At 37.5% G+C, this 22784-nt stretch overlaps 3 protein-coding genes across 8 annotated transcripts; 2 read left to right on the top strand and 1 right to left on the bottom strand.

Annotated features, from left to right (window-relative positions):
* Positions 1 to 4811: 4811 nt before the first annotated feature.
* LOC113052304 (death-associated protein kinase 3-like) lies at positions 4812 to 10389 on the bottom strand. 6 transcript variants are annotated; one of them, XM_026216750.1, is made up of 12 exons: positions 10167 to 10389; positions 9884 to 10022; positions 9703 to 9764; positions 9441 to 9508; positions 7896 to 8117; positions 7621 to 7759; positions 7316 to 7445; positions 6247 to 6295; positions 6115 to 6141; positions 5859 to 6011; positions 5681 to 5726; positions 4812 to 5560 (listed from the first exon to the last, which is right to left on the bottom strand). In XM_026216750.1, exons 4-12 carry the CDS (start codon positions 9500 to 9502, stop codon positions 4934 to 4936), a joined length of 1455 nt encoding a protein of 484 aa, XP_026072535.1. In that variant the 5' UTR covers positions 9503 to 9508; positions 9703 to 9764; positions 9884 to 10022; positions 10167 to 10389; the 3' UTR covers positions 4812 to 4933. The 6 variants fall into 6 exon arrangements, with proteins under 6 accessions (XP_026072535.1, XP_026072534.1, XP_026072533.1 ...); XM_026216749.1 differs by having other exon boundaries at positions 9734 to 9764; XM_026216748.1 differs by lacking the exon at positions 9884 to 10022.
* Positions 10390 to 12892: 2503 nt separating this feature from the next.
* LOC113052556 (uncharacterized) lies at positions 12893 to 16747 on the top strand. Its single transcript, XM_026216968.1, has 6 exons — positions 12893 to 13163; positions 13284 to 13373; positions 13582 to 13771; positions 14166 to 14357; positions 14478 to 15131; positions 15218 to 16747. The coding sequence occupies exons 1-6, from the start codon at positions 12937 to 12939 to the stop codon at positions 15260 to 15262; spliced, it is 1398 nt and encodes a 465-aa protein (XP_026072753.1). The 5' UTR covers positions 12893 to 12936; the 3' UTR covers positions 15263 to 16747.
* An 804-nt stretch (positions 16748 to 17551) lies between these two features.
* On the top strand, positions 17552 to 22783 carry LOC113052299 (ras-related protein Rab-8B-like). Its single transcript, XM_026216737.1, has 8 exons — positions 17552 to 17829; positions 19171 to 19231; positions 19490 to 19550; positions 19648 to 19725; positions 19817 to 19906; positions 20053 to 20118; positions 20246 to 20296; positions 20519 to 22783. Exons 1-8 carry the CDS (start codon positions 17706 to 17708, stop codon positions 20609 to 20611), a joined length of 624 nt encoding a protein of 207 aa, XP_026072522.1. The 5' UTR covers positions 17552 to 17705; the 3' UTR covers positions 20612 to 22783.
* Position 22784: the final 1 nt, after the last annotated feature.

Below are 22784 nucleotides of genomic sequence, written 5' to 3'. Positions count from 1 at the left end.
ACAACAGCGCTCGCAGCCCTGAGCGGCTCGACATATATACCTTTATAAAATAAATACATTCTGTAACACACACAATAGGCTAGATAGGTTCGTTATTTGAAATGCTTTGAGATGCAATAATTTTCTTTCTCTCTCACGCAATATTCCCACTATGTAGTGTATTTAATTTTATATGCTAGCATATTGTGTGATTAAGTATATATATATACTTAATCACACAATAGGCTAGTATATAAAATAAATAGCCTATGCAATTATTTACTGAACTTTCTGAGCACACACAGCTGAGTGCGTTCACGCATGCAAGAAGCCATTAAAATAAGATAATTGAGCTTATTTAATAAGAATGAATTACTGTGAGGCTTAAACTGAGCAGAAGAGAGTCCACGAGCTAGCACAGGCTGCCCAAGACCTGACAATTGTTTGTTCTTTCATTACCCAACAACATACACAATTATGATCCTGTCATCTAAAACTAGTAGGCTACTTCATAGAAGACATGCCTGTGCGTCCAATAGTAAATAAGGGATGAACACTGCCCCTGTAGGTCTAAAAGAATAATGCAAAAACAAGTTGTTTTTTCGGACTATACATATTGCATATCTGCAGAACCTGTTTTTTTTCCAAGTGAGACATATTCCTGGGACTAGAGCTGTAATCGGGTATGGGATTAGAATCATAATCGGGCCCCATAATCGGGCCTTAAAAGTTAGGTCCGACAGGACCCGAGCCCGACAAGTACATTTTGATTGACAGCTTTTTTAAAGCCCGAACCCGTTTACAGCCCGACATTATTCAAATGTGCGCACGCACACAGCTCTTTTGCCTTTTGTCAACAATGAGTAATTTATTCATGTTTTAACATAATTTACTCATAACTAACGTAGACTAGACCACTTGGAAGTTGGAATAAAGAAATAAAATAAGTCCTCTGTGACATCGTAACATCTCAGCATTCTAGACATAGGCTCATTTAACCTATAAATAGACCAACGCACCAATAAAAAAATTAAATTAAGATAAACTTTAAATTAAGATGGGTATTTGGCAATAACGAAATTAAGATAAAGGCTCCGCCGGATTTGCTTTATTTAATAAAAGAATAATGCCAACATTAGCGTAAATACTCTGTCAACATTATGCATTTAAGACTCAATGGATATTTAGTTATCATTTGAAAAACCTTTATTCACAGAGATTATGCTATATATATAGGTCTACATGTTTTTGTGGAGGAAAATGATTGAATCCACTGTAGATGTCTTCAGCGCGCTCCTGCGCTCACTGATGGTGCGTCATTATTCACTCATTATTCTCATTATAATCATGGTCAAAACTTTTCCACACCTCAGAGTTTGCTTTAGTTGCTGGTGCAACCAAAACGTAATCACCAGAGGCAAGCCTCCGTTACACCTGCTCAGCATTCATTTTCGCATCTTTCTCGCGCTAATCGAAACACATCACATGACCGCTCGTTTACCTTAGTGTTTGAAGCACTATCGTTCGGGCAAAGATCTTCAGCTGTACCTGGGACAACATTGTGATTAACCAATCAGATTTGAAGAACAAATTTATAGATTTTGTGAAGTTTACGCTTACAATCACTGTTAGGTGCTTGTACATCAGTGTGTCATCTATCATTTCCTCTGATTTTAGGGATTACTCATGGTTAAGGTTAGGTTTGTGGCAGGGCCGTGCACAGACCTTTTGAGGGGCATGTGCTGAAACTGAAAAAGGGCACCCCCCCCCCCCTTTTTTATATCAAGATTATTTAGTAAGCCTGCATAAAAGGAAGAAATGGTCACATCTTCATGACAAATTCAATAACACAAAATAATAGTCTCAAAAGCTTTAGATTTATTAACGATTAATAACAACCATAATAATAATATTAGATAATATAGATAAACAGGGTTTTAAGGGCTTCTTTAAACCTAATACAACAGCAACCTTCTGTGAGCCATGTATCTGGCAAAAATTTGATACTGTGGTGGACCAGGGATGTTGGTCTCTCGAAGGTCTCTTATTCACTACACTTTCCCCTAAAATAAGCCAGCAATGAAAAAGTAAATAAAAATAGTGTGAAAAGTACAGTTGCAGTGAAAAGCATTTCTGAAGGATCACGTGACACTGAAGAGTACTGAACTGGAGTAATGATGCTGAAAATTCAGCTTTGATCACAAAAATAAATTACATTTTAAAATATTCAAATAGAAAACAGTTATTTAAAATTGTAAAAATATTACACAATATTACTGATTTTGCTGTATTTTGGATAAAATAAATGAAGCCTTGGAATGAATCACGAATTACATTCTGTATGATAAAATATAAAGATTTCAGTGATCTTCTGTAATTTTTTTTTTTTTAGTTATTACTACATTACTGTAGTAAAACCATGTTTTACAACATTTTATAAAGAGAGTATACAGAGAGTATACCATAACATGATTAGCCTAAATGTTAATAAATTAAGTGTATCACCAATCATAAATCAAAGAAGAAATTTCTTAGAAATATAGTTATCTAGGTGACGAGGATCACTCGTCGCTGTGTAAGTTCCAGTACGAAACAGCGCGGGGGCGCACCTGTTATGATTTTCCGATGGTAAAAACAAATTATATGTTGTTGTATTACTTATCAATATATCGTTTTTGACCAGCGAATGTGTGCAAATGTGATTTTTTTTTCTGTCCGTCATTAAAACGGCGATGGCGCCTGCCGCTGCCGGCATCACATTACATTTTCATCTAGGTTACAAACTAGTTTTTTTTAGCTATATAGACGGAGCGCTCAGTATTTCCTGTGGTAAAATGCATTTGGCCAAATTAGCATTTAATAAAAGATGAAATGCTACTATCTGCACAGGCTATTTAAGTGTTGGCTATGTATTGGCTATGACTAGATGGCAAATGCTAGCCCTCTCTCTCAGGCGACGTCCCACATGTCTCAGTCAGTGAGTCAGTCAGACATCAAATAAATAAAATATGAGCCTTTATAGACAGTGTTTAGTAGTACTTATTCAAACAACAAGATATTTATTTACCCTTCGCAAAACTTTGTTCAGCTCAGCTGTTGTCTACTGTGCGGCTGCTGTGGAACTTCAGTTGATTCAATGAGAGGGGGCGGAGTTATCAGCTTACTGACCGCTTGAGGATCGAATAAGATTTACACAAGCTCGTTTTAAGAACTTTCATTTGGTAAAACAGACAGACAGACGTAAAGGGTGACCAATAGCATTGATTAAAAAAAAAAAAAACACCACCAAAAAAAGGGCACTTCGGAGTGTAAAGGCAAAAAGGGCATGTGCTCTGCACAGGTTGAGCCCTACCTGTGCACGTGCCTGGTTTGTGGGCATATAGTCAAGACTACATTTTTTGAGTAAAATGTTGTTCCAGGGTCAACAAAATATGTTGAACTAGGAACACATCTAACTCAGCAATATCAGGACGTGCATACATATCTAATCATTTCTGTAATACATTTTCATTTTATTTTTGAAACTTATAAAGCATTAAATTAGTATTCATTTTACATATTAAAACTAGTGTGTGAAATGGCAAGTGAAAATTATGTAATTTAATGTATTGGAAAATGTAAATACAGAAATGCATTGCCATTTTACATATTGCATTGTCATTTTGCACATTCCAAATTGAATATTGCTACCCATATGCTTCCATACTTTCTGGGGTCTGGGGCCCATTCTTCATACATCGCAAACTCTTGAACTCAGTTAGCTGGATTTGATTGCCGGTGATTCGGCTTGATCTTGAATTATTTGGTTCTTCGAAGCTCATCCTGGACTTGCTGTTAGAGCAATAGGTCCATAAAATTAAACCTGCTCATGGGCAGACTTATTTCATCGAAACAGGATTAGATTGCATATTTTTAAGTGGAGTTGATATTTAAAATCCATCCCAGCCACTACTACTTTATTAAAACAGTACCCTACTTATCAAGGTCCAATTATTTAAAATTATATTAATACTATAGACTATCAATAAGCAATAAGCCTAATGGCCTAATGGTTAGAGAGTCAGACTCCCAATTGAAAGGTTTTGGGTTCGAGTCCCGGGCCGGCAGGAATTGCGGGTGGGGGGGAGTGCATGTACAGTTCTCTCTCCACCTTCAATTACACGACTTAGGTGCCCTTGAGCAAGGCATTGAACCCCCAACTGCTCCCCGGGCGCCGCAGCATAAATGGCTGCCCACTGCTCCGGGTGTGCGTGTGCGCAGAGCACAAATTCTGAGTATGGGTCACCATACTTGGCTGAATGTCACTTCACAATTCACAATATTCCAAATAAACATACATTGCCTTGAAGCACTACAGTAGACAGCAATGGAAAAAAAATAATAACTGAATAATTCACTAAATTAGCAGAGTTGAATTAAAGAAGCTTGGTTCATTTGCCATTTCAAACAATTTTTTTTACCTAATCTGATCTGGTACACAAATAACCAAAAGCGGACAATATGTTCTGATCACATCAAATAAAAGAAGCACCATCATTTTAAATACACCTAATACATAATATTAAATCCAAAAGGATTTTGCTTTGTGATTTTATAACTCGAAGCAATCAGATTTGTTTCATATTAATACTAGATAAAAAATTGAAAAGTGAAAAAAAAGGCAAAATAGAAAAAATAGCTTTGTAGCACCTTTACATTTTTTACTTAGTAAAAGTAATCTGTTAGAATCAAATGGGTTTGTGGTGTGTGTGTGTGTGTGTGTGTGTGTGTATGTATATATATATTTGGTTTTGCAATACCAAGAGGTAACCAACTTTACACTTGAGATGGAATAACCCATTGAAAAACTGATTTTATTTAGGTATATATTCCCCAGCACATTATCTTCAACACAGTTAACTCGCCCGTGTTAATATAATGATGTGTGATGAGTGGGTGGCGGGTTATTAATGTGTCATCTCTGCTGGTCTAGATTGCTGGCTGTCAGCAGGTCTCCTCCACAGGATCTATTCAGCAACTCTTGCAGTGCTTCATTGACATCAGTATTAAACACACTGCTAAAGCTACAGTTTGGGAAGGTGACCTGGAATGAACCCACCACTTCCTGTACCCACTGCAGCTCGGCACACAACTCCTTTTGCAAGGCCTCATAACGAGTCTGCCTCTCCTTATAGCGCTCGCTCACTCGGCTAACGCTGGCATCCACGCTCCTCATGTCTTCGTGAACACCCCGCCTCTGGGCTTCGACTTTACGAAACTCATAACGGAGCTGGGACAACTCGTGTCTGATGTTTTCGCTTTCTTCTTTGTACCACATCTCTTTCTCATTGTAGATGGACACTAGTGTGTCAATGTCTTCCTGCATGGAGTCGTGAGCCGACGCCAGCTGACAGAAAGAGCCCTCCATGGCCGAAACGTCCTCTTCCACCTGTGCGAAGCGTTCAAAGTTGATGTAGGTGTTGTTAGGAGGCATGCTGGAGTGGGACTTGATGGTATACTCTTTGAGACGCTTTGTCTTCAGCTGCCTACGCTCTCTCTTCCTCTCTGGTGCTTTACTGCGTTCTTCTTTATGCTCATTAGACTGCCAACAGACAAACGGGTTTAGAAAGAGAGCGATATGTAAGGATTGAGTAAAAGAACGTGAAAAAAATTAATGCCAATAAATGTCTTTCATGCATACAATCACAAGCGGATTACAAACCTTAATCCAGGGGTGATTCAAGGCATCTTGAATTGTGAGTCTCTTTCTGAAATACATTATTAAGATGGTAATTTATGGCATATTTCTCACAAAAAGCACCATATTTTGCATGGCCAGAAACACAAAGCTCACACTCAAACACACATGACTTTAGATTATCTCTGCCCTCTGCACTTACTTGGTGTCCTTTTCCAGTAGTTGTCGTATAAAATTCTTGGCAAGCTCACTGGTGTGGCCAAAGAATTCATCATCAAACTCATAGTTCATGGCTGAGATGTTTCCCAGAGTGTCTTGCTTGGTTTCTCCTAGGAAAGGAGATGCCCCACTCAACCTTCATTCAGAAAGCGTATTAGCAACATATTCTAATATTTCGATATTTGATATCAGATATTACATTTTTAGGCTTAAGAGAAATTATGTTTTTGCTTACTTACAGAATATATGTTATAACACCAACACTCCTATAAAAGTAAAGCATTTCATTTAATTGTTTAAAATAAAAAATATATCATAAACTCAAATAATTTAGATAATTACATTTAATGTACGTTCAAAACTGATCTTACCACATATCTGCTTCCAGTCCCAGTGGTTCATAATTCACAATCTCTGGAGCTGAAAACAGGAAAAACAATATGAGACGAGGAATAAATCATTCAAAGGATAGTTCACCCAATAATTAATATTTGTGGAAAATGTACTCACCCTCAGACCATCCAGGTGGTATATGAGTGTTTATTCATTGGAACAGATTTGATGAAATATAACTTTAGATTACTTGCTCAGCACAATCAGCTGGTAAAACCATCACAATACTCCACAAGTAACCAACATGACTCCAGTCAATCATTTAACAAAAAAGCAAAGAGCTGCATGTTTTGTAAAAAAAAAAAATCCAGCATTAATGTATTCAACTTTAGTGTCTTTATCCATGATATTGTGTCCTCCATCTGAATCAGGAGAGAAATATGCATAGCTCATGCACCATGCAAAACTTTCTAAAACAGTTCTAAACTAAAATGTCAGTACATTTTTATGTGAGAGGACAACAGGGTATGGACTTTTTTTCACTCGAGGAAACATTATAAATGCATTATCGACACGTATTTTGGCCAGAATTAAAGGTTTGAAGTTAAAATGACTTGATGGGTTTGTTTCTTACAAACACAGCTTCTCAATTCACAAGACATTAATTGATAGACTGGAGTCGTGTTGATTACTTGTGGGTTATTGTGATGTTTCTGTTTGAACTCTCATTCTGACAGCACCTATTCACTGCAGAGGATTCATTGGTGAGCAAGTGATGTAATGCTATATTTCTCTGAATATTCAGCCAATGTGCATTTTTGAGCAAACTACTTCTTTAAGCATTCAAAAAGTTTGCTAGGAGTCATTCACACAGAACACGTTTTTACAATCCACTGCGCTGCTTCTCTGTTATTTTTCTGTCAACATGCTAGACCATCATGTTTGACCACTGCACTCACGTCTTTTGCATCTTCTTGCGCATGACACAGCATTTAAAAAAATGCAGCACTCAAGTGCATTTTACGACCCTTGTGTTAAAACATGTTCTGTGTGAATGGCCCCTGAGTGTATGCAGGTTTTAGGGTTTAAACAGAACATGTAACATACCAACAAACTCTGGTGTTCCAAAGATGTTTTTAAATTCAACCCCTTCGGCAATCTTGTGGGCCAAGCCAAAATCAATGAGTTTGATTCGGGGCAGTGGTGCGTTCTTATCCAGAAGCATGATGTTTTCAGGCTGCAAACCGGAAAATAAATGACACACAAGCACACTCACATTCATATGCACACAAAGGCACACTGTTCTTCTGTCTTCTGACAGAGCATTGTGCAGCACTCCACATCTGTCAACGCAAATGTGTTGTACTGTAATGTTCTAGGGCAGCGTTATGAGGCCAGTGGGTGTACTGTACCTTCAGGTCAAAATGAGCAATATTCCTTGTGTGCAAATAGTGCACGCCCTCTAGAATCTGTTTAATAAACTGTGTGGCTTCCTCCTCACTTAAAGACTCTTTCTCTGCCAGAAAGTCAAAAAGCTCTCCTCCAGACACCCTACAAAAATACATAAACTCCTCTAAGTAAGAATAGGTAGTGAACAATTTAATAAAATATACACATTAAATATGATCTAAGCACAAACTTATGTAGCAATATCATTTGTACAAGCATCAATACCAGCTCTACTCACAGCTCCAAAATCAACACCACATCTGTCTTGTTCTCAAACACATCATGTAACATGACAATATTGGGATGGTGTATCTGCTGTAGGATGTTGACCTCTCGCTCAATCTCTTCTCGGAGCACACCTCGCCGGCTAGCAATACTCTGACGCTTCTTTATGAACTTGGCAGCAAAATCCCGGCCAGAACTCTTTTCACGACACTGCTTAACAATTGCAAACTGCCCACTGAAAAACACATAAACCTTGATACAGCACACATACACTGACACAATCAACACAACAGAATGCATTATTTAAAGGGGGGGTGAAATGCTATTTCATGCATACTGAGTTTTTTACACTGTTAAAGAGTTGGATTCCCATGCCAAACATGGACAAAGTTTCAAAAATTAAGTTGTACGTTTGAATGAGTATTTCTGTTCCAAAAATACTCCTTCCGGTTTGTCACAAGTTTTGGAAAGTTTTTTTCGAGTATGGCTCTGTGTGACGTTAGATGGAGCGGAATTTACTTATATGGGTCCTGAGGGCACGTCTGCCAGAAGAGCGTGCGCTCCCGTATAGCAGAGCAGAGACATTCACTGATCAGAGCGATTCACTGATCAGAGCGAGAGCGTCGCGAAATGTCACAAAAGAAGTGTGTTTTTGGTTGCCAGGGCAAGACAACCCTGCACAGATTACCAAAAAAAAAAAAACAGCATTAAGGGACCAGTGGATGGAGTTTATTTTTTACAGAGCATCAACAGAGTTGTGCAAGTGTTTGTGTTTGTTTCCTGCATTTTGAAGATGCTTGTTTTACAAACAAGGCCCAGTTTGATGACGGATTTGCGTATCGTTTATTTCTTAAGGATAATGCAGTCCCAACGAAAAAGGGTCACGATCGTGTGTTGGAACCACAGGCGGTGAGTAAAACTGCTTAAAATATCTCTGCCTCCTTGTTAATGCGTCCGCCTCCCATCGGAGACCCGGGTTCGAGCCCCGCTCGTAGCGAGTCGTTGTTGCTGCTGCTCTCCTTCAGTTTCAGCCTCGGGATCTGATTCTGGATCATAAATAAACGGCTGAGTCTGACTGTTAGCCATGGTTTGTTTTGGTTGTTTTTGTCCTCACTGTGTCACAGCTTCCAAACGCTCTCAACGCAAAAGCCTACTGGCGCTCGTGATTCTTTAGCTCCGCCCACACGTCACGGCTCCAGCCGGTCGTGTTTTTCCGGGAAAAATCGGTACAGACTATCTTTCTCTTATAAATATAATAAAACTAAAGACTTTTTGGAGTTATGAAGGATGCAGTACTACTCTATAGGTACTCAAGATTAACAGGATATTGAGTGAAAACGAGCATTTCACCCCCCCTTTAAGTGTTTATGCTGTTTATAATATAGACACTTAAAAGATATGTTGTTTATTATATAAACTGGGATAAAAGATTTGGTGTCAGGTGAATGACCCATTGGCCCTCTATATAGCACCCATATTAATGCAGTGTAATTTGTATCATTTTGTTTTGAAACATTTAGCAAGCACATGATAAACCACCAAGCAAACAAATTCTTACCTCCCAACTTCCTCTCCAATCTCATAGAAAGTCTCGACCTGCTGCTGCTTGAAAACAGCCATTGTGATCTTATAAAAAATTTTATTATTAGATTCATAAAAAAAAAGTACACACCATTTTTTAAAATTGTTTTATACAACCTCTATATATAAAACAACATATCAGTTAAAACCCCTATTTAATGCATATACTGTACACTGTTTTATGGTTTGATTTGACCTAAATATTTCATTCATGATGGTGGGACCAATTTAGATCTTACCAAAGTGTGCAAGATAAGGACGAGGGCTCACCTATATATAGCCTAAAATTTATCCAAGGTGTCTAGAACATAGAGGGGGAAAAAATTGTGAAAAATCACAAAATGCACAATGGAAAAAGTATTTTATAACAATATATGCTTCCCATGTTGTAACACTTCTAACGTGTTACATGCTTTTTACCTGTCAAACACGACCGTATTAATAACTGTTCATCCCGGAGGTAGGTCTAGTACCACATACCAAAAAGACGGTGTAATGCACTCCCTTCATTTGTTTTTAATTTCCGAAAGTTACACACGCACGGGCTGACGTAGCCTAACTGTAATAAAAAATAAAAAATAAAAACAACAACAAAATAGCCTCCTCCAGTCACTCTCCCACCGCGGTAACTTAAAGATTAACCCAAAGAGTTTGTTTTACAATCCCATGTCTAGTGCATTTATTAAAATCAAAGAGCACGTACCTGTCATCATCAACAAATATGTTACGTTTCTGAATCCTTTCATGCGATCACGCGACTTTCTTCACAGACCATTAGAAGAGCGCCCGAGTCCCAGTAGCGTGTTTCTAAAAGTGGATACGTCAGCTGTTGAACTCGACAGCACATTGACAGGCATGACCCACGAATAATAAATAACACAACATAGAGGACTCTTCTGAATTATATCCAAGTTGGACTTCAGTCGCTGTCTGTGGGTCACAGATTCAGTCAGAATGATCAATCCGTTCTCCACTGTTCTATTCTGTGTCCTGCTGATATGTGTTCAAGCTTATCAACATGTAACAAACAGTTGTTTGTAGGTTTTGTAATGAGGTAATAAAACACTTGCAAATACTTCTGAGTAAATACACTCTAAACATGCTGGGTTCAACTTGTTGGGTAAATTTATTGGGTTAATTGTAATATTTCTTCCCAGGTGCTGGGTAGTTCTGTTTCAATTCTGCTGACCGCCAGAAGCACGTTTTAAGCAGAGTGGATTACAGCCTCTCACCACGTGACTTTTTGGTATTTTATCTCGACCTATCGAGGTGGGCGCTGTGAATCCACTAGTGCATAAAGGGATGATGAACTGAGAAATTACATTTCCCTTGATCTCTTTACAGAGAGGTAATTGTACTATATATATAAAAAACATCCTGTAAGTTTAAGAACTCAAAACTGTCTTTTTAGTTTTGAAAACAGTTTATACAGGTGCTGGTCATATAATTAGAATATCATCAAAAAGTTGATTTCACTAATTCCATTCAAAAAGTGAAACTTGTATATTATATTCATTCATTACACACAGACTGATATATTTCAAATGTTTATTTCTTTTAATTTTGATGATTATAACTGACAACTATGGAAAATCCCAAATTCAGTATCTCAGAAAATTTGAATATTGAGAAAAGGTTCAATATTGAAGACAACTGGTGCCACACTCTAATCAGCTAATTAATTCAAAACAATGAGTGTACAAGCAATAGGGATAACCACACTCTGGAGAGGATTGTGAAACAATACCCATTCAAAAATGTGGGGGAGATTCACAAAGAGTGGACTCCAGCTGAAGAAACACTACGCACAGACGTATGCAAGACATGAGTTTCAGCTGTCGGATTCCTTGTGCCAAGCCACTCTTGAAAAACAGAAGAGTCAGAAGTGTCTTGCTTGAAAAAGGACTGGACTGCTGCTGAGTTATCCAAAGTTATGTTCTCTGATGAAAGTAAATTTTGCATTTCCTTTGGAAATCAGGGTCCCAGAGTCTGAAGGAAGAGAGGACAGGCACACAATCCACATTGCTTGAGGTCCAATGTAAAGTCTCCACAATCAGTGATGTTTGGGGTGCCATGTCATCTGCTGGTGTTGGTCCACTGTGTTTTCTGAGGTCCAAGGTCAACGCAGCCGTATACCGGAAGTTTAAGAGCACTTAATGCTTTCTGCTGCTGACCAGCTTTATGGGAATGCAGGTTTCATTTCCCAACAGGACTTGTTACCTGCACACAGTGCAAAAGCTACAAAGTATCTGTTTTAAGGACCACAGTATCCCTGTTCTTAATTGGCCAGCAAACTCACCGGACCTTAACCCCATAGAAAATCTATGGGGTATTGTGAAGAGGAGATCCAACAATACAGAAGAGCTGACCTGGGCTCTCATAACACCTGAGCAGTGCCACAAACCGATCGACTCCATGCCATGAGACATTGCTGCAGTAATGCAGTAATTGGCCAAGATTTCTAAAAACCCTTTCTTTGTATTGGTCTTAAGTAATATTCAAATTTTCTGAGATACTGAATTTAGGATTTTCCTTAGTTGTCAGTTATAATCATCAAAATTAAAATAAATAAACATTTGAAATATATCAACCCGTGTGTAATGAATGAATATAATATACAAGTTTCACTTTTTGAATGGAATTAGTCAAATAAATCAACTGTTTGATGATATTCTAAACTTTTTTTTATTTTGCCACAACAAATTTAACCAGAAATTTATACATTTATTTTAACAGTTTAACCACATAGACATTTTTGACTCTGTCCCATCAAAAAAATATAAAAAAAGATTTGATTTAATTCAAACATTTAAAACTTTCTTCATAGAAGAGCATAAATTGCGCTTCTTCAATATTCAATAGTCAAGACTAATTCCTGACCGATTATTTTATCTTAATTTAATCTAAAACATTAAATGAAAACTCATGAAACTGTGGATGTATATTTAGCTGACATGCAAATTGTGAGGCCTAAAATTTAAATAAAACATCCATGCTCGTATCACATTGTCTTTTATGTCCAGAGTGACACTGGTATTCTGAACGACAAAAATTCTATTAATAATAATAAGTCTCTGAAACTTTTTTCCCCAGATGAGCATATAAATTTTTTTATGTTAATACAGTTTAAACAAAATGTGCAGTGGTTATAGTTCCTGATCTAATCAGTTTTCCAAATCCAAACCACTTTTTTAGTCTTTGATATTTATACAAGTCTGCAACTCGGATGGATGTACCATCTAAAGATAGTGCAACAAAATCACACTGAACCAGAATGTCTTTATTGACTACGGGCAGATAAACCCAAACAATAGAACCTTTTACATTTGCAAGATCACACATTTACGTATGAGGAAACTAAGCAAATGAGGCGTGCCTGTTTCCTGTTGCCTTGCGTGAGTGATGCTATGAATGTTTGAAAGTGGGGAGTAGACTTTATTGGATGTGTGCAGTGCATTTGTGCACGGAGGGAGATGCTCACAATGGAGCAAATAAAGGCAGCCTTGTACAAGAAGATGAAGATATCTGAGAATTTAAATGAGAAGCAGATGGAAAGATTGGAGGGAGTCGGGGGAGATCTCACCATGGCCAGAGAACAACAGAGGGAGCACATCCTCAAGTGGTTTGTGGAGACCCAGGCTGTGCACATTCTGTGTGATGGAAGTTTTCCACCTTGGTTCCAAGGCTTCATCTCCAGACAGTAAGAACTATTGAGAGATAAGAGGTTTGGTAACTGTTTCACCATGAGATGTAAATGTTTATGATTGAAAACTGAGGCAGTTGCACGCTGGTGCACTGTGGTAACTGTTGCTGTTTGCAGAGAAGCAGAAGATCAGCTCCAAGACAAGAATGTTGGTTGCTTCCTTATCAGACTAAGCGAAAAATCCATTGCATATATTCTTTCATACAGGTAAGAATAACATTTTTTTTTTTGGTTAACACTACCAACTAATTTGTTTGTCATTATTGTCAATTTAGTCATTTTAAGTAAATACTATATTATGTTAAAACCCCCAGGGTGAGGTAAAATCAACTAGCTAATGGTTCTAACCTTTAAAAACAGTCTGAAGCTGCTGTATTTTGAGTTGTTTCATTTCTCTAATGCTTTATGTTGACAGAGGACAGGATCGTTGTCGTCACTTTGTGATAAATCCAACTAATACTGGCCTGTTCGTCGTCGCTGGTGATTCTACCACTCATAACAGTCTCACAGAGCTGATCAATCACTTTAAAACCACACCGATCCAGCCTTTTGGAGAGTACCTAACTTCGTACGACACAGACGTGGACATGGACTCTGTTGAAGAGGTATCAATCATTCTTTTTAAATATGCGTTCAGTAATTATTCTTAATTTAAAAGGTTTAATATAAACGAAATTAATTGTACTTTTAAAATCATGTTCAATCACATTAGATGAAGAATCCATTTATTATTAGTAGCCTAATAAAAGTAGTTTTATTTGAAGTTGATTACATGACCAAGCAAATCTCAAACAATTTAAGTTAGTAATCCCTTGTTGTTTGGAAGATTTGCTCTTGGGGGAAAAAATATGGTTAACTGTTAGTGTTGGGAATATTGGCCAGCACAACATCAAAATACAAAAAATACCATGTTTACCTTTAAATAAATGAAAACAAAGAGAGAATAACAGCACAGTAGGAAATGTTTTACAATCCATGTCCTATTTGTCATCCATCAAGGACACCAAAAACGAGCTTTATGACGTGGTTCAACATAAGCCCAGAATTAATGCGGGTGTTAGCGTTAAGGCTCTAAGAAGTTTATGGGAACAAACTAGCAATGTCCCGCATAGCACGCCTCCTGTTCTATATTCTAAAAGTGGCCGGAAACTCGCAATCTCCACCTCTGTTGACAGGAACATCCTTTCTCAGGTAACCAAGTCTGCTGCTTTCTTGGTTACTATCTTTCTGCTAACCATGGCTAAATCTAAACTTTTTTTTTTTTTACGTATCTTGTTTTGAAATTCATGTATGTATTGTATAAATCATTAGGGTACAAAAGTTCCACCAGTGCCAAAGAAGAATACACGGCTTCGGAATTCCTTAAGCGCTGGTTTTCCTGGTACAAATCCATCACAAGAACAACACAGCTTTTCAGAATCAAGGACATCTGGAAGGTCAGTTGGTGATGAGAGCGTAAATGGCAGGAAAAGTGATACCTTGGACACAGAGGGCTACAACTCTCAATTAACATTGCCTCTCCGCGATGCAAACAATCAGTCTTCAACCTCTAATTCTTGTAACATTATAGCCTCCAACCTTCAACGACCTCCTTTAGTTCCACCCAAAACAGCCTCCAGCTCTTATGCTGTCCTCGACTTTAAAAAACACCACAGTGGTGGTGACCGAGTGCCACATACTGAAAAAGAAGCCATGCAGCTCAACCCACTCTACCAGACCGCATCTGTGGTGTGTGCTGGGCAGCAGGACCAGCCCGGGCAAGAGTATGACAACCGTATAAAGCTCATCGACAGCATCCTTTTAGCAGAAAAACCCTATCAAGACATTCCTGAACAACGTGACAGTAATACCTATGAGCACATAGCTGAGAGCAACACCTATGAGGACATCCGAGTGACAAACAGCAACACGTACGAGAGTTTGGATGAGATGCATCCACACTCACCGAGCATCTTGGGAAAGAAGGTGAGACCTGATATAATATACAAAATATACATCATTCCTATACTGATTATTATGCATAAAAATTTAAGAACTGTTATTATTTACAGAATCATAAGTGGTGGAAACTTCGACTGGAGAATAAGAAGCAATAGTCATCTGGTGAATGTAAAAGCTGAGAAAAATATTTCATTTGATGTTTTATTGTTTTGCTACACGATTATTTTTTGAGATATATTAAGTCATAATTTTCATGTTGGTGTATGTTCAGTATAGCATGGTTTCTACAGTAACAAAATGCTGAAAACTGTTTATGCAAATACAAAGGTACAATGAGATGGTCATGATAAACATATTTTGAAAATGTATTTGGACACCTGCTCTGATTATATCTATTGTTATCACTGAATGTCCCACTATTTTCCCAGGACTTTATCTTTATCTTTCAGTGTCGATCAGTTCAGTGTAATTCACTATTTTGTAATTAGTATAGTGTTCACAGACTGTCATGTTTAAACATAGAGTTTATGCAACCCCAATTCAGCAATCCACACTATTTGTATGATACAACAGTCTTTCTCTACACATCTGAACCCATAATACTGCACAGCATAACTGAATAAAGCATGGGGACATTATACAATAAGTGCTCTGTATGAGGTTAGTATTGATTGCATTCTTCCTTCTGTCTTCTTCAAAGTGATGTGCTCTCCTGTTTAATGTCCATATTGAACGCTCTAGAAAACAGTTTAGAATACAGACCTATAGACCTTCTGTCTATGCCTATTTTTGCCCTCCACTGTATATTACGTGATCCATTGCCATTTGGATAATAGCTGACTTAATGGATGGTGATACTCATATCTCTAAGCCACTGAGACATTTCCACATGGTTTGGACTCTAAATATTGATCCATTTACAACCTTATGATGGATTGGTCAGCTTTTGGAGGTTTCCTAACAGTCTTGTGCTATGTAATAAACTGTGCTTGCATTTTTTTTGTCAGCAAGCTTGAAAATCAAGCTAGCAGCAAAAAACAGTCTTTCAGAGGCTTCACGGTTTCAGATTTATACAAATCTTGTGCTTAATTTCACGATAATTACACACGTCTATACTTTTAATTGTACAGTACTCACAAGATGAAATAAAGTTTATTGAAGATCATGTTCTCAAAGTGAAGAAGTGAGAGCTTTCCATTGTCTCCAGACAGGCCAGAGGATCTAATCTGCTGTTACCACTATTTTACATTTCAAGATTACATGCAAACACTGACGCAACTGATGCTCTTATCAGGTCCTTCTTAGCTCCAGAGCAGACATCCTCGGGAACTGTACAGAGGTGGAGAAGTTTCAGTCTCCTCCAGCAGGAGGCAACATTGTACAAACAAAATTCAATGTGTCCACCGTAAATTTTCCCTATTGCTTAAAACATAAAACATGCTTCACTGTTTACAAACAGTTCAGTTGATTTCAGCATACTAGTTTATCCTAGTTTACCAGTTACGACGCTTAATGTTACCATAAACTGTAGCCTTCGTTGTCATAAAAAAAGTAAATAAAATTGCGTTAAATTCAAATAAAGGGAATTTTGGGATGAACAAATAGTTTGTCCCTAAAATGATAATCATAATGTATGATTCAGAAACCTGACAAAGATGTTGTAATTATGACAAAGTAAAATAATACCACTTGGATCAAAAAGTTCGGAAATCCCCATATGAGTGTGAAAGTGACAGCTCTCTGGTCTATTCTAGTAATGATGCTGCTTCGTTTCATTACAGCCCGTGACCCGGACATGCATCTGAGCACTGCACTGCGAGACCGGAGGAAACTTCCACAGGAGATCGGAAGAGCGAGAGTATACGCGTGCATCCTATGAACTTTTTTTTATTTTTTTTGTCGAAGCACCTAACGCACACTTGCTTAAATATTAAAAATGTATCAACGAACAAATCTTCGAATGAATCATTCTATTGAAAGGGTTCAAAAGAGAATCACAGCCATGAAGGAAAAATCCCAAACATTATACATTCTGTAGCTTTTCTAATTGACAAATTATAACCAATAAACCGGATGAATTACAAAACACAGTAGGGTTTGTTTAACATATACAACATAAAGGTAAAGAGAAAATTTACAGTCATAATTTTGAAATTAATAGTCAAAACCGTGAGATAAAATGTAATAATTTTGAAATTAAAACTTTTGATTGTCATAATTATGACTTTTCTCATAATTTCTACTTTTTATCTTATAATTATGACCTATTACCTATCATAATTTCAGACTTTTACCTAATAAATATTGAATTAGGATTTCCCCCGCTTCTCATAGTGCTTCTCTTTCTTTTACTGTCTATGTTCTCCTCTGTTATTGTCACGGGGACTTTTTAAGTCAAAAGTTTTTGATTTGCCAAAGCTTTCCCATTCTGCGATGACGTCACGGCGGTCAAGCCCCGCCTCTTCCTCACTTATTTCTGTCTGCGAGAAGTAAACTCGGAAACACAAGCTCAACCGCGTCTTTTATGTACCGTTAGCCGAAGAGTGTTACTCTGCTACCGAACCAAACCAAGGTAGCCAGACAGAAGAAACCGAAAACATGGCGAAGACGTACGATTATCTGTTCAAACTGCTGCTCATCGGAGACAGCGGAGTGGGCAAGACGTGTCTTCTGTTTCGTTTCAGTGAGGATGCGTTCAACACCACCTTCATCTCCACTATAGGTCAGTTCAGCTCTGGGTTGTGTATGCATGTGTACAGTACAGGGATGCTTCTTATGTAGCCCTGCGGGAGGATAAATAAGCTGTTATAGTGATACATGTGACTGTCTGTTGTAGTGACAGGAAGAGGCCGTGGAAGTGACACTCAGCCATTCATCGAGACGCGTTTTACTAGCGTTTAAAACGACAAACGTATAAAATGACCGATTTTGTCAGGATCACTTGAAATGTACTTTTATCTGTGATTTTAATAGGACGTGACAGCATGTTGTGTTTGTAGAGCTAGCATGGTTGCAATCTGATTAGCTGTGTGCTAGCGGCACTTTCGTTTCTGTGGTGAAAGACACGTTTAGACTCACGTTTCACCACTAAACCAGAGTTCAAGAGCGCCAGAGTGAGTAGTGCACCTGGGGAAGATTAAAAAGCGGGGGTTGGGTGCTGTCACAAGTGACTTATCTCATCTACATCTGATTGCCTACAACAGTGATGTTACACTAGTTCACATGTACGTAACTTTAAAGTCCGCGTGAACCGGAAGTTGCTACAGACTCTATTTCAGTGTAGCAAACCATCAAAATCAGAATGGGCAAATACATAGATTTCACTAGAAATTGTACAAACCTACATGGACGAGGTCACCAGGTTAGTTTTATTACCACTGTACTTCTTGGGATGTTTTTGACACAACTTTAGGTAGGCCTTTCTCTACTGTGGTCCAACATGTCACTTCCTGTGCAAGAGTTCCTTGACCTTTTGTCAATGTTATGCCACAGACTTCCCCTATTGCCATGAACATTACTGCTCTGTCACTTCCCGTCCCATGTCCCGCCAGAGCTTTCACTGGTGGCCAGATTGAATTCCTCAATACAGTGGCCCTTTTGGTCCCCAATTTCTACCAAGGGGGACCACTCTGGAGACCCCCCCCGCCCAGACCGTGATTGTGCCCTCATCATTCCACTTCTCCCCTGCTCCTGCGGAGATCTGTGCATGCCACCGCTGCCAAGTTTTCTCATTATTGACATATTCAGGGACCACGTTCTGTTACTGAATGCAACTGAATGTTTTTATACGCATGTGCTAAACCTTTTGCACGTCTGCAGCTATTTAGTTGGTCAGACATATGTTACACCACTCTGACCTTTCTAACTCATTCCATCTCCATGGTTACGCCTTGAAATCATGTTGATGTTTCAGTCCCCTTTCCAGCGGAAAGCTTAGTGACGTGTTCTGAGATGAGTCAGTTTCACACTGTGTCATGATGGGACTGATTTCTGTTGTGCAAACACTAGGTCTTGAGATGATGAAGTGTTTCACATCACTTGTTTCTAAACTTTATTGTTGCAGGAATTGACTTTAAAATCAGAACAATTGAGCTGGATGGGAAGAAGATCAAGCTTCAGATCTGGTGAGAGTATAAGTCTGCATTATACTTTATAAAGCTGAGATATTACTGTTGCATTTAAATGTATACAGTATTATTGAATATGATTTTAAACTTTTAATATAATATTGTTGCATATTATGCAACACTTACATTAGGTCCACAGCCCTCAATCTAGTTTGATTTTTAGAACTTTTTGTAGTTAAAATTTGGAGCATGTCTGGTATAAATTAAAATTGTTTAGAAACAATATTTAAAGTGTGTTTTACATTTGTCCTAAAGGGATACAGCCGGACAAGAGAGGTTCAGAACCATCACCACTGCTTATTATAGAGGAGCAATGGTAAGACATAATGCTTTATTCCTTTGAGTAAATAATGCCAGATATGCTTACTTTACATACAGAGAGCTAATGTGATTATTTTCTGCTATTTTCAAAGGGAATTATGCTGGTGTATGATATTACAAATGAGAAATCATTTGAGAACATCAAGAACTGGATCAGGAACATTGAGGAGGTGAGAATTCGAAACAGTGCTGGAGAAAATAAGCATTACGTTTTAATTTAATTTAAAGTGAGATTCATTTTCCCTGTGTCTGTTTTATCAGCATGCTTCATCAGATGTGGAACGGATGATATTGGGTAACAAATGTGACATGAACGATAAGAGACAAGTTTCAAAAGAAAGAGGAGAAAAGGTATGTATCATTAAAATCCATTTTTAAATGACTGATAATCTATTTTATTAATCAAGTCTTGGTTCAGAAACAGAACAAGCTAGTCTGTAAAAATGCTGATGTGTTTATTTAAAAATTTCCTCTTTATTTTTTTTTTTGTTCTACAGCTAGCTATTGATTATGGAATCAAGTTCTTGGAAACCAGTGCAAAATCCAGCACAAATGTGGAAGAGGTGAGGGAAATGTTATATTTTTGTAAAGTATTTATTATGTGATGTTGAACCATTTAAATGAATTTTATTGAGCAAGATTTACATTCCTTTATGGATCTAATGTCATATCTGTTTTCTTCAATGCTAGGCCTTTGTCACTCTTGCTAGAGACATCATGACCAGATTAAACCGAAAAATGGTGAGAATGTTCATATTATGATCATATAGAAAATGTTTATAATCTTATCCAAGAAAATTGTTTAGCTTAGTATTACTCATATTTGATATATATGATGTTAATATTATTAAATTTCCTTATTGTGGGATACTAACAGTCAAGTTATTAAATTTTTTTAAATGTGGCTTTAAGTGTAACACTAATGCTAACTGGCTTCTTGTTTGCTTGTATCTTTGTGTTTAGAATGAGAATAACCCTTCAGGAGGAGGAGGAGCAGTGAAAATCACAGAGAGTCGGTCCAAGAAGCCAAGCTTCTTCCGCTGTATTCTGCTCTAACCCGGCAACTTCTGCAGCCTCAGTGTATGAATGATTTCATTTCTCTCCGTGTGTTTGAGCTCAGCGCGTGTGTGACTGTGTGAGGGTTTACAGTACCTCTGGTTTATTAGCTGTTAGCTGCTGCTGAGAGCTCTGGACTTTAGCCTGCCTCATCTATACCAACTGAAGGCCTGAAGATATTGTACTAGACTAAAGACACATGTGCTGTTTCCAAAACATTCCTTTTAAACTAAAACATCCTACAATCTACCCATTAACCAACTGGGTCAATCCCAATTTAGCGTAGCCTGATTTGAATTTTGAGAACCTTTTGTTATCCTCAAAATTATTAATTTCATATAGTTCATTTATAGGTATGTTGATTTAAAAGGGTTTGTTAAAGCACCATTTAATGAAGGAAAATATATGAAGAGATTACAATATATCGAACTCCTGCTAATATGCAGTTTTTGGCAATAAAGATTGTGGAGCTGAAGAACCTTATGGTTTGAGAATTAAATATTGGTCAAACCGAAGGAGATGCAATATATATATATATATTTATATATATTTTCTGTAATTGTTGAATGTCATGTTTTGTTATATTTAAAGTCACCATTTTATATGTACTTAATTTTGTTTTAGTTACTCTTCCAAAGCCGCAAAAAACTGTGGAATAGAAAGCAAGGTTCACAGGTCTTCGTCTTCCCCCTTTCCCCAACTTTACCATACTAATCTTAATTTTAACAGAGACCAAAGTAAAAATATTTCGAAGCTGTGATGGATACTTTCTTTTTTGTTTGTAATCTCTCATATATTATATATTGAGCTTGAAAAAGAAAGACAGAAGAATAAATAGAGAGGGCTAGGACCCGTTTCCTATTGCTTGTTGAAGCAGCAGCCAGCTAGGCCCTGTATATGAGTATATACAGTATTAGATTTACTTATGGTATTATATTTTTATACTCTATTGACATTAAGCATCTTTTACTCATCACTGCATATGCAGCACCTAAATCATGTTAACCTGTGCTTATTTGAGATTGATTTATTTGTTAAAACTTATGACATTTAAATGCTGTCAGTATTCTGTACGTTTTTTTTAATTCCCTCTTTTATAAGGCTCTGAGTGTGAAGTTGTGAAGTGTTTACAGCACCACTGCAACAGTATTTTCTTTCAAGTCGTGCACTGTAATCTGTGTGTGGGGGTCTCTCGTAGTACCACCTCACTTCATAAACCACTTTAAGTCCTACTTGTGATGTCAGCCACTTAAAAAAAAAAAGCTTGAATGTGTTCAAGTGTCCTCTGAGTTTACTGGGCTATTACCAGGCCCAATGGATTCTGCATACTTTTATAGCTGATTTTATTCGGGGGGAAAATACATGGAATTCGGCTGAAAGGATTTAAACACGGTCAAATGTGTTAACCAGAGCTGAGAGCACTACACTCTTATTACCTTGGTGTATGGCAAATGTTCCAATTCTGTGTAAATCTGCTGATTTTTCAGTTACAGATTCCATGGGCCTGTTATAAATTCAGAACACAAAATTCAAACTGAAACGGAGAATCAACATAGATCGATTCTCCCAAGTTATACCTAAGAATGAATGAATGAATGATTCTACTTCTGTTTAATGGTGTACAATTGAGTTTTGTTGCCATTGTGCATCTGTTCGAAAGAATCCCTGCTCATTTTCGTGAGGCGTGCCATTTCCACCTAAAGTGTCAGTTTACCCAGAAATGAAAATGAAAATTAATTCACCCTCAGGTCAGTCCAAACCTGGCTTTCTCTGGAACATGAAAGGAAATATTTTTGAGACGAAAATTTTTTTTTCATACGATGGAAAGTCAGTGGTTTGGTTACCAGCAGCCATGTAAATATATTAATTTGTGTTTTGCAGAAAGTCATACAGGTTTGAAATGACATGAGCATATGATGATAAAATTATCATTTTGGGTAAACTATCCCTTTAATGGCCGAGTAGTCATGTTTTGAATATGCATGCAGGCACATTTGCATATTTGTCAATGAAACATTGACCGCACTCCCACATGAGCATAAAGTCTTACTGACCATTCAATGGAAGCTTTAATGTCCTATTTTATAACACGTCTTCCTTGATTTTGTTGTCTGCAATATGTCAGAGTTAACTGATTATGTAAAAAGAAATTAAAATATCTTTTCTAAGTTAT

Source organism: Carassius auratus, chromosome 32, assembly GCF_003368295.1.
Source record: "Carassius auratus strain Wakin chromosome 32, ASM336829v1, whole genome shotgun sequence".
Lineage (NCBI taxonomy): Eukaryota > Metazoa > Chordata > Actinopteri > Cypriniformes > Cyprinidae > Carassius > Carassius auratus.
The sequence above is the reverse complement of the archived record's forward strand: the minus strand, read 5'-3'. Positions and strand labels throughout refer to the sequence as shown.

Coding starts and splice junctions, on each gene's coding strand:
- LOC113052556 (XM_026216968.1), top strand. CDS start 12,937: ATGCTCACAATGGAGCAAATAAAGGCAGCCTTGTACAAGAAGATGAAG. Junction 13,164..13,283: donor CAAGGCTTCATCTCCAGACA/GTAAGAACTATT, acceptor TGCTGTTTGCAG/AGAAGCAGAAGATCAGCTCC. Junction 13,374..13,581: donor GCATATATTCTTTCATACAG/GTAAGAATAACA, acceptor TTATGTTGACAG/AGGACAGGATCGTTGTCGTC.
- LOC113052304 (XM_026216750.1), bottom strand. CDS start 9,502: ATGGCTGTTTTCAAGCAGCAGCAGGTCGAGACTTTCTATGAGATTGGA. Junction 6,142..6,246: donor GGACTGGAAGCAGATATGTG/GTAAGATCAGTT, acceptor TTACTTTTATAG/GAGTGTTGGTGTTATAACAT. Junction 5,727..5,858: donor CTACTGGAAAAGGACACCAA/GTAAGTGCAGAG, acceptor AATGTATTTCAG/AAAGAGACTCACAATTCAAG.
- LOC113052299 (XM_026216737.1), top strand. CDS start 17,706: ATGGCGAAGACGTACGATTATCTGTTCAAACTGCTGCTCATCGGAGAC. Junction 19,907..20,052: donor CAAAAGAAAGAGGAGAAAAG/GTATGTATCATT, acceptor TTTGTTCTACAG/CTAGCTATTGATTATGGAAT. Junction 20,119..20,245: donor CCAGCACAAATGTGGAAGAG/GTGAGGGAAATG, acceptor CTTCAATGCTAG/GCCTTTGTCACTCTTGCTAG.